Source organism: Passer domesticus, chromosome 5, assembly GCF_036417665.1.
Source record: "Passer domesticus isolate bPasDom1 chromosome 5, bPasDom1.hap1, whole genome shotgun sequence".
Classification (NCBI taxonomy): Eukaryota; Metazoa; Chordata; class Aves; order Passeriformes; family Passeridae; genus Passer; species Passer domesticus.
This window is the reverse complement of record NC_087478.1, coordinates 30,900,465-30,919,826: the sequence shown is the minus strand read 5'-3', so window position 1 is coordinate 30,919,826 and position 19,362 is coordinate 30,900,465. Positions and strand designations below refer to the sequence as shown.

At 39.9% G+C, this 19,362-nt stretch overlaps 2 protein-coding genes across 13 annotated transcripts in view; both read right to left on the bottom strand.

Annotated features, from left to right (window-relative positions):
- MON2 (MON2 homolog, regulator of endosome-to-Golgi trafficking) overlaps positions 1 to 6,842 on the bottom strand; it is a 95,622-nt gene extending 88,780 nt beyond the window's left edge. For 6 of the 9 annotated variants that reach the window (XM_064422537.1, XM_064422538.1, XM_064422539.1 and 3 more), the window contains exon 1: positions 6,576 to 6,841. In XM_064422537.1, the coding sequence (XP_064278607.1) occupies positions 6,576 to 6,686 (111 nt within the window). In that variant the 5' untranslated portion in view covers positions 6,687 to 6,841. Of the gene's footprint in view, positions 1 to 6,141; positions 6,204 to 6,575 lie in introns of those variants that run through there. The other 3 variants (XM_064422536.1, XM_064422544.1, XM_064422543.1) reach the window with 3 other exon arrangements.
- Positions 6,843 to 17,327: 10,485 nt separating this feature from the next.
- Positions 17,328 to 19,362, bottom strand: part of USP15 (ubiquitin specific peptidase 15) — a 60,393-nt gene continuing 58,358 nt past the window's right edge. For all 4 annotated transcript variants that reach the window (XM_064422530.1, XM_064422531.1, XM_064422533.1 and 1 more), the window contains one exon: positions 17,328 to 19,212. In XM_064422530.1, the coding sequence (XP_064278600.1) occupies positions 19,027 to 19,212 (186 nt within the window). In that variant the 3' untranslated portion in view covers positions 17,328 to 19,026. The remainder of the gene's footprint in view (positions 19,213 to 19,362) is intronic.

Genomic DNA, 19,362 nt, shown 5'->3' with positions numbered 1-19,362 from the left:
TAGGCCTCTGTATCCAAGACAACTACACGCAGACACCAGAAGACCCACACTCTTCTGGACTGGAGGCTGGAAGCCAAGAGAGAAACATTACTGTATCTCAAGTGGCAATGTAGAACACCTAGCGTGTAGGTGTGTTCTGCACAATCAATGAAGCACAGACACCCGACATCAGGCAACTTAGAAAGCAGAAAGACAGACCAATATAGTGAAACTTTTAGTAATTTTCTTCTTTCATTAAATTGCAAGGTATGATGAAGAAACTTGACCTGTGTGCCTTAAGTGAATCACTTCAGAACACTTGACATTTCTTCTCACAGACTAAAATGATCACATGAAACTTACGACTTACAATGGAGCATGAAGCTTAGAACACATCTGAACACGTTTTCCCCTAGAAATGTAAGAATTTACTTTTTAAAACATAATTTTGAAAAAATACTACTGTATAAATGTCTATATTAAATAAAAATCACTGCAAAATTCATGGACTCCAAACATGAAGCTAGCAGACACAGCAAATGGTACAGATCAGAAATTTTTTATAAAACAAACTAAAAGGGACATTACGAATTACTGGTTACCAGCTCAGCAATGGGCTGGCAACTCAAGAATGCTACAGAGTAATCTCCAGTCACATGCCCAAAACACATGCTTCAGTGCAAGCTGCCTAAGTATGACAACATACATTTTACAGAGCATTGTTTCTCTATTTCAAAAGAACATTTAAAATATTAGGTAAGTGAATATCCATTAAAAAACAAACAAACAAAACCCATCCAGTTTTCATCTTTTTAATGTTGAGAAGATCTGTAAATAAACCAACCTGGAAAGTTCAGTGTAGGTTGAATTCCTGGTGGGCTACAGTGTCAGAATTACTTAAACCATTTTATTCAAAAAATAAAGCAGGAAACCCAAAAACTTGGTTACTCCTACAGAAAATGGTCTATGTCTTCTTTCCTAGGTTCATTTGGTTCATCCTTTTACCACTAAAGTAGCACGAATGCAGAGCACTCAGAGACTATTCAGTGCTAGAAGTACATCAAGTGACTCAGATGCTCATATCACAAGACAGCTCAGCATGTAATTTCTTTCTTAGCCTTCTGCAATATGTCTACTGCACTATGTTCAACAAAATTTCTGAAATATTATTACCATTACAGAAGAAACAATTAACAAATATTCACACGTTTTAACTGTTCCTTCCAGTTGCATTAGGAGTCCTAACGATCACTATGACATTATATCTGATCTGCATCTTTTTAATGAGTGTTTACCTTTTGCAATACATCCTCATGTTCAGTTTCACACAGCTATGCAATGACATCAGAGGTTCTCTATAAAGGACAAGCTTCCCAATTACATTAGCTTTAAAATGTGATTGGCATATCATTCCTAAACAAGAATGATTTAACCCAGGGGACTGAACTGTCAGTATGTCAGTCAATGCAAACAAGACTGGACTCCAAAGGAAGAAAGGCAGAATAATGCTCCTCTTCACACAACACAACACAGCCTCTCAGTAAGGGCAAATCCTATCTCTTTTCTAGTCCACACCACATCTACTGTAACTAAATAATTTAAAGTTTGCTTTGTCCACAAGTCACTCAAATCCTACCTTTTTAGCTTTTACCCTATGAGCTTTGTAAGGCCTGCAAGAAGAGTTACTTATAAAATAAGAAAAAATAAGATTGCAAAATTGGATTCTAGTCTGCTTCCTATATACAACAGATTATAATACAGTTTCAAAAAGATGCCTATATGCCAAAGGTGCACAACTCAATAAGTAGCTAAGTAAAAGCAATGCTGCTCCTTCACACAAGGATTCGGTAAAGAAACAGCACGGTGAGGCTACCAAAAGCTTTCTTCCAAGAGACTCAAGAGAGCACTTCTACTGACCAAAATATTCAAAGCTAATTCTGTGATGCTCTTCCAGTAGAGGCAAATCAAACACCACTTCTTTTCCAGCCCTGTTACAGCAACAAACACCTAAAACATACAGGCACCTGCAGCCTATTACACAACTGCCAAGATAAGTGCATGCCCTGGCCCAGGCCAAGCTGATCCTGCCAAGGGATGTAGTCCCTGTCTGCCCCAATACTGCCAGCCCTCTGCCTTCCCCTCTCCTTTCCAGCACAGATGTGCCTGAAACTGCATAGGGAGCTGGATAAGAAGTTGTTTTGGGTTTTGTTTTTGTGGTATTTTTTAAAACTTACTTTGCTTTTACTGCTATTTAAAAGTCAAGAAAAAACCTGAGGCAACATAGGAACTACAAGCCTACAAGAAAGCTGTGACTGCTTGACTGGATCTGTGTAAACAACAGGGATTTACATACAACTAGAATTCAGGCTGCAAGAAACTTTTGGGTATACTTATTTCTCGTTTTAACTCCTTTATTTCTGCCAATTATACCTATTTTCCCCTTGTATTTCTAAGTTTTTTAATGCAGTGGACTTATCTAATCAAATCAGATGCAGTTTACTGAGTACTATTTTCATTCTGTAATAAGAAACAGCCGGTAACCTATTTAGGACACTAAACCATTTTCAATTCTGTGGTAAGAGAAAATTCTTACTCCAGTTCAGTAAGGAACACCACCAGCTTTCCACAAATGCAGCACACAATACCAAAACGCCAGTCACTAGCAGGTCAAAACAGTTTATAAAGCTCTGTGTGTGCAGTACACAATTCAGTGCAGCGTAAGCAGCATTGCAATGCTCTCTAATACGGAGCAAATCTCAGACCCCACTGTGTTAAAAATTACATGTTAATAATCAAGTAGTATTGTTTTCTAGGAGAAACACCAGATTGTTTGAGATAAGATCAACAGGACTGATGTCTGTACCAAAGACTGCTTCATCCTCTGTAATTTCAAGCTTCAAAGACAGTGTTTTATTTACACTTCCCTGAGAGCTTCTATCCTGTCCATGGCTGGCATCTACTTTTCTAATTGTGCAACAGAAATACATCATGAAAATACAAACACATTTTTCAACAATGTCACTATTTGCATGTCTGCCAGTATAAACAGGTTTGGCATATCAGAGACATAATCACCATATCACTTCTTGGTCATAGTGTATAGCATTAATGCCTTGTACACTTGTGTAGTGAGTGCTGATCTGAGGAAGTATCAAACATAAAAAAAACCATCTAACAACAAAGAGAAATGGACTTCAAGTGTAACAGTAACTAGTATTCTCCACACCCTTAAGAAAAATAAGTCTGTTATGTTATTTAAACCCCAAACATTGTCAGCAATACAATTTCAGGTTCTTTCTGCAGCTCCTATTTTTAAAGCATTAAATGGCATAACCTAGCAAAATCCTACTTGGGTATTATTTGTTAACAGAGCACAGAAAACATATGGATACTTTGGAGCCAACATCCTGTTATTTCTCAGTTAAAAGCTCTAAGGGGAAGGAAGTTGGCCATATTTGTGTCCTAAGTTTAACAGCAGGAGTAACTCACTGATTTCAACGTTTCTTAACAGATTACTGAAGTCAGCAAAAACCTCAGACTCTACAGCTGTAAGTTACTGGACTTACAACTACACGATTTTCACATAAACGTGACCTACTAAGAAAATGCAGAGAAACAGAAAAAATGAAATTAAAGTCCTCAAAACATCGAAGAGTTCAAGTTCCATTTTCAATAAGGTTTCATTAAGAACTCACTTCTACTTCCTAACTGAGGAGAAGACCTAGATCCCGTGGCTGGTTGTCCCCTTCTCTTCTGCATCCAAACCCCACCTTCCCCCTCCTCCTCCATAAGAACTCCACTAAACACACTAAGCTGCGTCATATACATGCCTGTTCAAAGAATCATTTAATACTGTTTTGGTGTCTCTGAACCTAAGAGATACTGTATAATTTTGTAATAACATATGCCTTAGAAAGGTGTTTAAAGAGTGAAAACTAAAACGCTTTTAATAAAAAAGGCTTTATTTTTCTGATCATACAACTGGTCTAAATCCTTACACTACCGGTTAAAGAATTTACTCACGTTAATCATCCGAGCAACAAGCAGAACTGAGAAGTACATTACAACCTTTATCACAGCAAACCCATCAGCTAAATTCACTTGGCAGAATTTTAATACTATTAATATAAAAACAAAACAACAAAAACCAGAAAAGACGATTCATTTTAGAAGTGGCTGAAGACACCAACTGTGAGCAAAATCTTTGACTATGTCGAACCCAAGAAAGATTACGAGAAGCAGTTTACTTTTATAAAGCACCTATCAAATTTAACAATTATGACATATATCTCATAACTATTACTTTGGGACTAGGAGTTTTTCAATAGTTTTATCCCTATGAGTATGGTAAGCTCATTAAGTAACATGAAAGCACACACATCAACTGCAATACAAACTCATAAATTACAATGCACGTGGGAGAGTTTAGTTACACTGCAAGTTAAAAAGTGAGCTCGTAAATAGTATGAATTTGTTTTTCAAAGCCGGTATTTAAACATGGTTTTAAAAACTGGTGCTGTGTCAAGTCAGTAAGAAGAATATGCCATTCCTCTGATCATTCTAGCCAAATCTAATCATGATCGGACCAAAAGCATGCAATTAAAACATTTCTTTCAGCAGCTGAAATTTGACAAAAAAAAGGACATCCATTCTCTTTAAAACTAGAGCAAAATAAGGGCTTCCAGAAGGGAGGAAGTAAGATCGTTTCCTGCAACTGCATCATACATCCTACTGTAAGACTTCTTTCACCTCAGACTCTTTATAAGGACACACAGCTCCTAGCAGAAAGCCCCACCTCCTTATAAACATCTTCCAGTACTATTCCAAACCTATCCAAATCCCAAACTGTGAAGAAGTTTGCTAAGTGCTTTTAATTAAGAAAGCTATACAAACTGCTGTCAATTTAAAGCGAACAACACAAAGGTTGAGCTTACACAAGAATATGATAAACGTGCTGAACAAGTATGAAGTACATGCAGTAGTTACTATAATATTCAGCCATGGCAAACTTAATGAAGCATTACTAAAAATACTAGCTGAGGAATGACACTGCCCAGCTCCTTTGTAGATCTCAAGGAAAATAAATATTAACACAGTGGGGAAACTTGTTCAGAGACTAAACAAGAGTCACACAGTAATACACAGAAGAGAGTGCAAGCAGCACTCCCATCTCCCTCCAAACACACAGAAAGTTCTGTTCTACTGACTGCAGCTTTTTCTTATTTACATGTGACCACACACAATTCGTCAGGACTGATCACAACTTTCTCTTGTTTTTCTGTAACCACACAAAATTTCACAAACACATCAGCATTCCTCTGCAAGCTAAAATAGTACACAACATGCTCTGCTACAGTGTGTCACTTCATGTCTTTCAAAACAAACACAGTCATTAGCTTCAATTCAGCTGTTAAAGTCTATATTACTTTGTACATGTAAACATGCTATCACTTAATTGGAACTTAAATCACATAACACATGCCATGCCTTTCTTATATGCTTCTGGGTCTGCATCTTAATCTGACTTGATTGTTTAATATTTTTCCTCCCGCTTTTTCATAGAAAACTTTTTTTAAAATGCAAGCAGCAAACTGCTGACAGGGAAAAAGTTAAACTGACTGTATAAAAACAACGGAAAAAACACATGGTTAAAAAGTATATTTTAAGTTAGCAAGAAAAATTCGGATTCCTCTTCAATTAAAATAATCCTGCTCACTGAGATGACTGAGGTCTCAGGCTGCACAGCATAAACTCAGGTTTCAAAACCAAAACACACAGTCCTACTGTAATGAGTATATTAAAGGGCTTCTTAAGACGGGAGGAAAAAAAAAAGTAACCCAAACTTCTGAGTCTCCCAAGCTTCGTCGGTTGTGCCCACACCTTAGGAAAGCCACACAACCCCAAAACGACGCGGCAGCGATGACGAGCGACCGTCACAGCTCACACCGGCAGGCACGGTGTGCAATGGCGAGGAATAAAGCACGCCGGGCCGGGCAGCACAGTGTGAGAGAGGGGCAGGCACAGACCGAGGGGAGACCTGCGGGTCCCGGCTCCCCCCGCAGCCGCAGGGCCGGCGGGGCTGAGCACGGCCCTCCTCGGCCGCAGCCGGCCCGGCGGGCTCCCCGCTCGCTCGGGGCGGCCAAGCCCGAGCGCCGAGCTCACCTCCGGCGAGTTTCGCTCGCTCGGTGGTGCCGAGACAGCCAAGCCGAAGTTTGTGTTTTCCCCCCAGGGCGCCGAGGGCGCAGTGGGGCCGCCCCCGCTTCGCCCGTCAACAGACGGTCCGTCCGCCAGCCCCGCGCCCGAGGGGCACAGCCCGGCCCACGGCCCCCGCCTCGGCAGCGCACCGAAAACAACAGCCACAGCACACGCGACAGGCACGGCTGGGCACAGCCACATCTGGGCACAGCCACGGCTGGGCACAGCCCGCGGCCGTGGAGGTCGGAGCTCACCGGGAACGGCACCGGGCTGGGTACCGGAGCAGGGGCACGCCGACAGCTCCGCTCCGGCCCGGCCCCGGGCCATAGAGGCCCCTCCGGAACGGCGTCCGCCGCCCGGCTCAGTCCAGCACGGCCCGGCTTCGGCTCAGCGCCACTCACCTCCTTGACGGGGGGGAATTTTTTCCGGCACTCCAGGCTCAGGCCCCGCAGGTCCCCCTGCATGTTTTCCAGCAGCTTCTTCACGGCTTCGGGGCTGCTGGTCCCGGCCATGGCGCCGCCGGGCCGGCCCCGGGCCGGGCGCTGTTCCGAGCGGGCAGGGGCAGCGCCTGTCGCTCCGCGGCCCCGGCCGACACGTCTGCACCCACACCGGAACCCTCCGGCCCCGGCCGCGTCCCCTCCCCGCACCGCGTCCCCCCCGCTCCCACAATCCCGGGCGCCGGCAGCTTCCGCACACACGGCCGGGGGCGGGGAGAGCGGCGGCCGCCGGCAGGGAGGGACGGAGGGAGGGAGGCGGCACCGGACCCGTCCTGCCGGGCGGCGGAGCGGGCGCGGAGCGGGGCTCTTCCTCCAGGGTTCTGTCCCTGCAGTGTCTCTGGGTCGGCGTGAAGGGGCAGGAGAGGCGCTGGGACCTGGGCCGAGGCGGGGAGCGCTGCCGTGGGGAGGGGACAAACTGCGGCGTTCGGGAAGGGTCGCTGAGGAAGGAGGTGGCGAAGCCCTTTGGGCTTCAGCAGCCGCCAGCCCCGCCGAGCGGCTGCAGGGCTGGAGGGGTCGCTCCCTCTGCCCAAGTCTGGCTCTCAGGAGCGTTTGATTTAAAAAAAGCAAAAAGCGAGGTATACTGTTTTTCTTTTGAATCCTGAAGTTCTTGCTTTCTTTCCAATGCGAGTGAGTGTACCCTGAAACACAGTGCCCGGAGAGTTTGCGGAGTCTCTCTCTGGAGATTCAAGAACCCTCTGGACAACTCTAGGCAATGTACTCTGGGGTGACCCTGCTTGAGCACGGAAATTGGACGAGATGACCCAGAGTGGTCCTTTCCAGCCTTGCCTGTTATTCTGTGGTTCTTCTGCAGGAGAGAAGCTTTGTGGCTTACTCGGCCCGTGTGTATTCTCCGTGGTTTCCTCTAAGCAAAGCGAGGGTGAACCCTTCATTGAGAAGCTTTAAGATGAATACAGACAAGGAAGAAACAAGGGCATGTGGAATGTTTGGGTCCCAGGTACCTTCCATGTCACCATCAGTGTCCCTCAGAATTCCATACCAACAATTTTTAACCCATTTCTAAAGCTGGCTCCTGAACACGCTCTTCAGTATCTGTTACTTGTAGTAATGCAGGGGAGCTTAGGCCTGATGGTTGCCTGGGAGCTTCCTTCATCATTCACCGTAACAATTAATATTTCACAAAGATTTTGGTCTCTGCAATAATAATTTTTCCATATTCTTCGTACTGCAAGTGCTGTACTGTGCTGGCTGCCTACATGTTATGCAGCATGGTTCTATTCTCCATCTGTAAACTCGGGGAGTTGGGAAATATCTGTGAGTTTTGACATGGTGTAGTTTTCCAACCTGGGAGTCTTGAAAGAAAAATTATGAAGAATCCAAATGAAGGATAAATTTTAACTACCAAACAATTTAAAAAAAATTAAGTAACAGCTTTTCTTCAGACTTCCTGAAAGTCTTCAGTCTTAGACAATGTTCTAATATTTTGGGGTTTTTGCCTTGTAATGAAAAAGTAAAAATGTTTCGTACATTTGAGCATCCCTATTTGTATGTTGAGTTCATTTACTGTGAGAACCATTGCAAATGATACAGCAAACAGGTTCCCACTGACACAGCACTGACTGTACCTATATACATAAATTTTTAGGGGTGCTTTCTGAAGCAAAGAGTACAGGCTTGTTTTATAAGTAGTTTGATATTTTGAGATCTTTATTTTTGTATTTTTTTCAATATACTGGCTGTTAGTTTAGCAGAACTGGATACATGGGTGTGAGTTTTTTAAAGTGTGTAATGCTGCTGCAATTGAATTAGCTAGCCAAGCTTTATGTGCCTTTAGACAAGGAATTAGGGTTTCACCCCTGTGTCCAGTAAAAGCAAACATGATTCTGTAACATTGTTATACTTTCAAAGTGCATTGGTCTGTTTATTCTCAAAAGCTTTCATTTTTTCTCTGCTTACTTAAAAAACCCATCAACAAAAGAACAAGACTGTTGTCTTCAGTAGAATGATTTATGTGGTTAACCAATAAGCATTTTCCTAAGGATTTTCCCACCTTAGTGCATCTGTTCTGGGCTTCAGGCCTGATGCAATTCACAGACCAGTCCAAATACCTTAATAAGAAACATGGATTACTAGCTAAGAGAATTAATTAATTAATTAATTAAGTATTGACTATGGACATGTATTTCTTAGGTAAGCTTTAATGATTTACTTCCTTTTTGTTTTTTGGATTTTTTACACAGATTTACTGTACAGTAAGCCATGGACACCTTGATATTCTCTGAATCTACTTGTCTGCTTGTTTGCACACTTGATATCACTTACATTATCAAGTGTCAATATCATAATCATACATATTTTTTCAACTACTAGCTTAGACACTCAGTCTGCTCAGCATTGCCAGCCAAATAGTGCCAGATTGTTCATGAGTTTGGAAATGAATCTTACAGTTTGTAGAATTCTTACAGTTGTAGAATTGAAAACTCTTCTAGATCTGCTGAATACAAGAACTGGGAACATGTGCCTGAATCTGAATTTCAGACATCTCTTAAACAACAAGGTCATCTTTCTCACCATTTTGACATATGCCTTTTGTAAATGCAGAGATTTATCAGTTAATCTAAATTAGTGCAGTTAAACTCTTTAAACTAGCCAGGATTCTTTTAAGATACACTGATCTGATTGTGAATGTGACATTGCAATAGATTCTATTGCATGCAGTCCTAACCCTCAGCAGAAGTGCTTGCCAGTCTTTTGCACTTAAATACCCTGGTTACAATTCAAATCACTTTTGATTCAGAGGGTGGCAGAGTGTATATGGACATCTCTGAAGGCACATTTTTGACCATCAAGTTAAGAATGCTAGTTAGCTGTTAGGCTGACTTAATTGGGAATAGTACATGTGCCTGCATCTCAGGTGCATCTCTTAGCTTTTAAGCTAACTTTCTATTGCACTGCAATTATTATGTTGTGATTTGCTTTGTTATTAAATTATATGTTATTTTGTGATGGGCAGTGGGTGATTGAAATAATTCCCTGTAGCTTTATGGCCCTAATTAGCAACAAAAATGCTCATGAGACCTATTGTGACTCATTAAGTTACCTAATGTTCATTCCAAATGATCACATCAGTCCTTTTAATTGGATTAAACATGGGATAGCATTCGGCTGTATTAATTTCAGGTGTTTAGTCCTAGTTATAGCCCATCCTGGAAGATGTATGCAGATGTAGGCTTTGTATATGAGAACAGGGTTCTGTCATCATACTGTACAGAGGCAAAACTATCAGATTTCATTCACTGTGGCACTGAATTGGTTTCATCATTATGTGAAGAGTTGTGATTTTCCTCTGAGTTCACTTTACCTACCCTCCTGTATATTTCTGCAAGTGATATGTATCTGTAAGTAGTGGCAGTACTAAACTAACTTCAGGATACGAAAAAACAATTGTGTGGAAAAGTAAAGGTGTTTGCAGATGTCTCTGGTGATTTTTTGTACTGCCGAGTTAAGAATCACAATGGAGAAAATTTTGTCTCAGATTGAACATAGATACTGGTATCAAAAGACAAAGTTAAATTTTAAATTAAAAGACAGTGAGAGATGGATTAATACCAAATATGTCCTGTAGCCTTTTATAACAACTATGCATTGTGTTGGTCTGTGTAAGCACAAAGAAGCTCTTCACTATGTGAACACTTCAGTAGCTCCTTAAATTACAGACCAAAGAAGTGGGCCAAAAGAGTACTTGTTGTGACACAAATGGGTTAAAAGAAGTAATACACTTCCCCCTAGTATATGGTATTCTTTGGGGTTTTTTATGGAATAGAAATTAAGTCCTTGTTCGTTTAGATTGTGGTTGTGCAAGGAAGTTAGATCTACCAGCAGACTGAAAAGTGTGTTTTCCAGTGCAAACTCCTCATTAATTTAGCCTGTGTTCCTTTCTGCATAGGTGTGAGCATATGTTTACATGTTAGTACCCATTTTGTTTGTACGCTTACAGTTAATGCACATTTTGTTTCATTTTGTCAACTAAAAAATCAATCCCAGCTGCTCTCTGGGATCATCCTCTTTGCCATTAGCAAACTATTGGTAACTGTGTCACGTTTTGTTTAAGGTCACTCACAACAGTGTTAAGCAGCAACGCCCAAAATGTCAGACCTATGATGTGTACTAGGTACTAGTGATGTGTACCAGGTACTTGGCAGTGATTTCCTGTTGAGTGCAGAACTCCAGGGCCTACACACAAATTTCTTGACCAAAGGGTTAGATGCTTCCAAGACTCTCATGTAACCAGCCAGCAAAGCTGTTTTTCCATTTTTTCCTTGAATCCTGTTCAAACAGATTCTCAAAGTAGTGGGGGGTTTTGTTGTTGTTGTTGTTGGTTTTTGGTTTTTTTTTATTGGCCTTTTGCGTGCTGGTAATTGAATCAGCTGAACCTGGTAACACCTTTTGTGAGAAAGAACTGCTGTCCAATTCTTAAATTAATTTATTGCTGTGCTAGAGCTGGCGATGTAACAACAGACCAATAGAGATATGACAATCAGAAAATTTTATCACCATCTCCCATGCCCTTCGTACTTTCCAGCTCAACAAGAAAGTATGTGGCTGGCCTGGGGAACAAACATTACTCTGTGCTTTAGACTGAATTTATCTTTCATTCCCTTACACAAATAACAGAATTAATATCTGTTTGTCATTTTCCCTGCATGATGCAGCCCATTCATGATACATATTTTTTCTGTCAAGTGTAGAAAAAAGAGAAACAGAGGTGGAGATGCTACTTGACTCACATAGAAAAACCCAACAGTGACCATCCTTAGCACCTTAACAACTTTTCTTCACACACCAGTGCATGGATGTGCTCTTGGCTACCTGCTGGCTAAAGCATAGGAAATTCCAGGTCTGAATACTCACTGTTCCACCTGAGAGCCAAGCCCTGGAGCTACTGAGCAGATCATTAAGGGGGATGTAAAACTTGTTCAGCCAGTCTGAAACCTTATTTCCCTTTGACAGCATGGTCATCAGTAGATTCCTGTGGCTGTTTATTTCTAAGGGCCTTGCTTCCCTGCTTCAGTCATGACTAACTAAACCATGCCATGATCTAAGAACATTTGATAAACAATTGAATTATAAAATTAGAAGTTAACATGTACTAAGTATTGATAGATTCTTTACCAAATGGCTCTACTACTGACCCACTCAACCACACTTCATTATGGGTGATACAAATGTCTGGTGGGCTTGAATGTCTTTGTTTATTGGAGGCAAGATCACAGAAAGCCAGGACCAGCCTTACCCAAGTTAATTTCACTTTAATTGACACTTTATTGTCCTTTGATGAGCAGCTGAGGGAGCTGGGGTTCTTTAGCCTGGAGGAGGCTCAGGGGTCACTCACTCTCTACAACTACCAAAAGGAGGTTTTAGCCAGGTGGGGTCAGCCTCTTCTCCCAGGCAGCTTCTGACAGGATGAGAGAACATAGTCTTAAGCTGTGCGAGGGGAGGTTTAGTTTGGACATCACGAGGAATTTCTTCACAGAAAGGGTGATTAGACATTGGAATGGGCTGCCCAGAGAGGTGATGCAGCCACTGTTCCTGGAGGTGTTTAGGGAAAGACTGGACATGGCATTTAATGCCATGATCTAGTCGATATGGTGCTGTTCAATTAGATGTCTTTTCCAATTTAATTGATTCTGTGATTCTTTTCTCCCCCCACTTCAGGACATTTCAAACCTTCATTTGTAAACTAGTTCCTAAAAATTATGAGGAACTCAGTTCCCAATCCTTATAATGTGCTGGAATTACCTCTGGACTGTTTCCTTTCCATTGGTTTACTGTTATCTTTCACTAAGAAGTAAAATCCATTGCTAGAAACCAAATTTGTTTTTTGTTGTATCTCCAAAAGACAAACTACCACTATCAAAGATTTTAATTTCTGGTTGCCTGTTAATGACTTTTGCAGTAGTTGCTTTTTTTTTACCATAGGACACTGCTCCTTTTTGAAATCCTTTACCATCTCCTTAGTAGTATCCTACAGCTATTTTCTCATTACAATCATCTTTTCTATTCATGCAGTATAGGCTTCTCCGTACTCTTGGCTTGTCTTAGTGTGATTCATCGTTTTTATATACATTCACAGTTCTGCACTATTTCTTCCTCTCTGATATTACAGAAACAATGTGCATCATAAAAATGAGCTTCCTAAATTACAATTTCCGACTGACTGTGACATAAACCAAGGAGAATTTCAAAGGTTACATGGAGGATAACCTATATACTTCCCATATTAAGTGGTACTACAGTCTTCTCTGATTTATCTTTTAATCTGCACTACCTTATCTCAAAAATATTATATAAATAGCTAAGTTTAAATTTTCTGAAGACATCTGCTGAGACATTATTTCCTATACCTAAAATCAATATGTTATTTGTATTTGTTTTTAATAGGTATAGATGATAAAGTCAGTAATTACTGTCCCTTGTGTTTGCAGACTTTCTTCTCAGGCAAAAGACACACTTACATAATACCCAGAGCATAATATGTATTTTAGAACATTGACAGATGTTGAAAACAAGAATAGCTCATATGATGTCTTTCCAGACAGCATTCATTTTGTTCTGGAAAATGCCTTTATGCCTCCAGAGCTGGTTGCAGACCTGTAACCAATTGCATGATATGTAGATTTTAATTTTTGTTTTTAAAGAATTACTCATTTTTCAACAGGGGCATGAATGGGTCATTGTGTTTTAACAGCAGTTGTCCTGGAGAGGCAAGGATGCTCTTCCTGAATGGAAAAGAAAGAAGGAAAACGGAGATGTATGTTTTGGTATAGGCTCTAATGGGGGGAAAGTGTTACTTGGAGGACATTATAATAAATCAAAGGTCTTTTCCATGGTTTAAGCCCAGCTGGAAACTAAGCCCCACACAGGCGCTCCGCTTCCTCACCCCTCTAGTGAGAGAGAAAAGAGAGATCTTGAGCTAAAAACAGCTTACTGGAAACAGCAATGAGATAAGAAAATGAATAATATCAGCAACACTATTCATAACAAAAGTATACAAAAAAGGAGAGTGATTTACATACCAAAAATGTATAACCAAGCAACCCAATCTGGTGCTGTGCAGTTCCAAGACAAACATGTCCCTCTGCCCCTTCTCGTGCCCTGTTTCCCCGCAAGCCCAAAATAATGGAAAATGGTAGAGAAACCCTCTGGTCAGGACAGTTGTTACCCCACTTCTCCCTGGGAAAAGCATCACCTGCCCTGTCCTGGGAAGTGAGAGCCCTTTCCCTGCTCCTGGCCGTGATGTAAGATAATATGGAATAGCACAGTGACTTGGGCATGCACACACAGCTCCAGGCGCCATCTCTCATGTCCTTGGCCAGAACTAGGACAGTATAACAGAGAGGGTTTGGAGTGGCTGCATGAGTTTTAGTTGGAAACCAGGGTGAAAGAGGGGAAGAAAAGTCATACCATTCGCTGTGCTGAACAAGAGCATGGGTTTTATTCCTCTATTTATGAATTATAACACTAGTGAGTAAAGACCTTCCCTCAAACCATGGTGAGCTTGGAGCAAATACATATGTATTCAGGCCTCCACTCAAAACTTCTAAGTGATTTTTAATGGGTACAGTTAGGTCTAAAGAGGGAGGAAAATTCCTCTGAAAAGAACAGGATGTTTATGGATTCAAAGATCTCTAAGCTGGGGCAGGTGGCTGAGATGACTCAGACTAATTTTCCATCCCAGAAGGGGAAGGGCCCTTGCACCTCTCAGTTGCCTCCCTCTGTAACCCAGAGAAGGCATGTAGCCCGGAGTTAATAGAACAACCCATCACTTGCCTCTGCTGGTTGTTCTGCCAGTGTCTTCCCTCTCTGTTTTAAATAATTGCATAAAAGACTCCCACACTTACCTCTGTTTCAGATTGTCCTGTTCCAGTTTTGAACCACTAGTTCTTTGAATGTTTCCCTACACTCCAAGACTCCCTGCATAAAGTCCCCCCTCATAAGGTGTCACGTACAAATTGAGCCACTTAAGAGTAGTATTTCTGAGAAAGTAACTCTTCTCCCCATGTGTCAGTGAAAATTTATTTACCATGGGGTTGTAACTTTTTTCTATAATGTGTCCCAGGTTACAAACCAAACTTTGAACAGGTAGGAACTCAAACTGTATTTTCACAGGCTCCTTACCGGAGACCCAGAAAGATTAAGCTAATTTCTCATTTCTGCTTATGTACCCAAGGACTAGCTCTTGTGCCACTGTTTTAGTGCTGAATTGCTTGTCTACTGGGGCTGCAGAGGATATAGGGGTAGTTACTACTTTCCACATTCTGTAGATGTGATCTGAATATTTTGCACACCGAATAAAAATGTTAACTTAAGACCAAGTGCCACAAACTTCTTCAACAACATCTCTATTCCACAATGACTGCCTAATGGAAATTATTTTGAGGTTGTAGGTTGTTTCCTAAACTTTGTGTTGGATGATACTGTGTAACATTCGTGTCTTGATGAGAATATTGTGATACTTGAAGTGACAATTAAGTGCTAAGTACTGTAATAATTTAGGTGCATCTGTATTATCAACTGTCTTTTTCAGTTACTGCCCTGACAAATAACAAAATTTACTTTTTATTAAACCATATAGACTGATGTGAATTTTTTATCAATAGAGAGTCCTCTATTAACGGTTGCATAATTTGGCCCAGGATGACTGTTAACACTACCTGACATACAGCACCTCAGCTCATTCCCTAAATAAATTTGTCACATTTAGACTATTCTGGCTTCCCATGTTATTCCAAGATGTAATTTCAGTATGACAGGTCTCTCTGCTTGCCTCAGGAGAACATGATGCCAGTAAAGCATCCAATCTTAGAACTAGAGAACTGGAACTGTTTTCACAATGTTTACCCTCCAGGGAAAGAGAACTAAAAAAAAATCTGAAGAGAGCAATTTGCCTGCAGACTAAGAATATGCTTATTCTATCAGATATAGTTTTCCTATTGTTTCACTACATTTATGGTGATTTTGTCAAAGTAACAAGTACCTAGAAACAAAGAAAAACCATACCCTGCAACTACAACTCTGACATAAAGCAAGCAGCACAATTTTTAAAGAAAACTAGTGGGTTTGCCAATTAATTTCTTTGCCTGCCGTACAGATTTCCTTCTAAAGATTTCAAATCTCTTGAAAAAAATACACTACACTCCATAACACAGGGTTAACATCCTGGGAAACCTAGAAGGGGTTGTGGCCTTCCCACAGCAAGTAGCTGCCGCAGATTATTTCCACATCATTAACTGCAGAACATCTGAGTTTTCTCATCTCATCAGCTCTAAAGGAAGCTGCTAACTTCATTCTGCCAGGAAGGCAGGTGGGACTTTAATTTAGGTGGATGAAGCACGGAGCTATCTGCACCAAAACATCCAGAACTGTCTGAAGCCAACCAAAACAAGAGGTGCTGGGCAGCATTTCTTTATCTCTCCTTCCCTCCCAGCCTGGCTTTAAATTAATGGCTTTAATATTGCTGTCACAAAATTCACTAAGTGGGAATTGCAAGCAGTCTTCTTTTTCCTACTGTGATTTGTTTCTGTGACCGTCACGTTAAGAAATTTAACTGAATCTTGTAATTTTAGAGTTTATGCTGATATTTACTGACAGCAAACTTTTTGGTGAAAAAAAGCATGCTAGATTTTTATCTGACATGATTCTTAACAGGTGTTAGGATACTCTTCTCCATATAAATAATAAGCTGAGAATAACTTTTGATAAACACTGTAAAGCATAATATACTTTCTGTACTTTAAAGCATGTCCACACTGGAAGAACTGTATCTGACACATGAATGTGTTTTATAAAAGGAATTCTGAATTCCCAGAAACCTTTGAGACACTCGAATAGAGATATTACTGATTTTTATCTGTGATTAAGAAGCTGATTATACAAACTGTGTGTTTGCAATCTTGGAAGCTGAAATAACAATAATAATAAAAAAAATCTATGTACTTTTTTCCCTAACTAAATGTTACTTTTTGATCAATACCCTTTTAAATTCTAGTTGGAAGATCAAATTATTAGCAGGTAAGTACATTCCTTCAAATTTAACATTCTGTGTGTGTTTATTTTCATTTTCAAAGGGAGAATGAAGTACATTAGGACTCTGAGTTATCAGATATTAAAGCTCCAATCTACAAACTCCTAAGGTACTCTGGTAAGTGAAATCAGATCCTTTGCTCTGTGTGGTTTTTCCAAACAAGTTTTTAGGCTAACAAGGTATGGAAAAAATGGGAGCATGAATATAGGGGGGCTGCTTGTATGTGTTATTCAAATAGTTGACCACTTCTCTAGGATTGCTTCCAAAAGCTTGTATCATTTCCCCCCCCACCAACCCCATGGGTTTTTCTAATCTTAAATATATTCTCTCATTTCCCAGCCATCTCACAATTAGAGTATTTGCATCTGATTATTATTCCAGTATTACTTTCACAAACAAACATTTTGACACTGTTTTTACAGTCTTATAAATGTTTTAAGGCCGATGATGAGAGGAAACCTTTTTATATATGCCATCTACTTGAAACACTATAATCTTGTTCTCTGTTGGTCATTACATAATTAGTTTGTAACTGAGAATATGAGTCTCAGACAAAGACTACCCATGACACAAACACTGTGGGAAAAGAATTTGTAACAAAATGAAACACTAAATAAGGCCTTGAATAGCTTTATTGAAATCTGTATAAATAAACATGCGCATTTCAAATGTAAACCCAAGTGAACTCAAGTGCAGACAAAATTTTAACCTCTGTCATGCAGGAGGTTAGTTTACATTTAAAAAAAAAAAACCTCAAAGCAGCTTTAAAATACCAGGATGAAACACCAGTTTAATATCAAGGTATAAAGCAAAGCCATGTCCAACATATCTCATTTATATCCTGGTCAAATGCAATTTTTTAAACTTTTTAATGCTAACATAAATAAATAATTTACCAAAATGTGCACTCACAGAGTGAACTTTTATTTACAATACACAATTTATAACCTATTGTATTTGATTAGTTCAAGTGAAGAACATCATACTTTTTGCTTTTTTCTTTTTTAAATTTTAAACAGTGGGACACAAAGCAATTCTCCAGGTAGTAGATATGTGACATGTGCCCCCACATTTAAGAGCCCCTCTCAAAGGCAGTATTGTATGCAAATCAACAATACATTCTTCCAACTAGATCAAAGGGAAAGCAGCAAATCAAAAATTTTCAAACTTTCACACTTATTTTGGCATCCTGGACCCCTGAACACAGTTAACTGAAATCCAACTTGGAGTTTGTATGCCTTATATACTGTACAGGTTCTGACTTGAACATGCAAATGCCAATTCTCTTATGAGTTACCTTTTCAGATACACTGTAAGGCTATGGTGAATTCCATCCGGAACACACAAAGAAAATTAACAGGCCTACCTTTAAAGTGATTTTGTCAATTAACAATTTAAAGGCAGGTCATGTTGAAAATATTCTCAACTAAGCCTGATACACAGTCATTACTATGGATACAGAATACTATTAACTCTGACCTTAATACAGAGTAGTTTGCAAGCTGTCAAACTACAAAAACTGGGGAGAGAGAACTTATAGCACAATTTAAATTTTGGACTGTTATCAGATAAAAAATTATGCATGTCTTAGAAGCAAGATAACAGGAATTATGTCTGCAGAGTAGATTCCAACAAGCAACAATGGATACTTACATTTAATTGAAAACCCTTTCTGTTAATGCAGCATGAAATCCAGAACCTGTTCCACAGCAGAAATAAGATAAACGTAATATTCTGGATGTTCCACTATGTCACAAAAGGTTAAAACACCTTTTTCAAGCTACTTCTTCTATTGAGACCGAATTTAAAAAGAAGAAAAATAGGGAGAAACAAAAACTTTTTGTTTCAAGAAAACTACTTTAGGTATTTATAACATTTTACTTGTAGTCTGTTGGCAGCCTAAGGAACATGTGTATATTCATCCAGAAACTAGACTTGGCAGTAGTATTCTTGCAGTACTAGGAAAGTAAATATAAGAAGTCCACAGATTTAATATTTTAGTTATTAATTCACATCCAAAACAAAAGAAAACATAATCCATCAGAACAGCAGCAGAAAACTTAAAAGGGGTTTATTTGTGATTTCCTATATATATCTTGTGAATATGAGACTGTAAATGCATTAGAGACAATTTCTGTTTAAGTTTTTATTGTTTCACTTCAAGTACTGCACATGTTAAAATGTAATAAAGATTTACATTCTATTATCTGAAACTCCCCATCTCAGATTTTTATACTTAATTTGGTGGGCATTTTCACTCTTTCAATCCGTATCCCCAGTAAGAGAGTCTCTTATGGCTTCTAGTTCTTCCCATCAGTTAGTGTGCATACAATTTTCATTTTCTATATCATTATCATTTTCATTGCTGTCTTCATCACTTTCTAGTGGGATGCCTGTGGCAGCTGAAGCACCTTGTTTAGTTTCCCGGTCAAGTGGGAAAAAGCCAGTTCCACTGATTGTGTCCTGTCTCTGGTAGAAGAGCACATACGCTGCTTTGGACTGTAAAAGAGGGCAGTACATTATGTTCGTGAGACATCCAACAAAACATTTACAATCCAGGTTACTAACTCTTTTTCTTTGCTTCCAAGTATACAAGGTAAAATTACAAAGAAATCCAGACTGTTTATGTTACAGTTATTTTTGCATGTT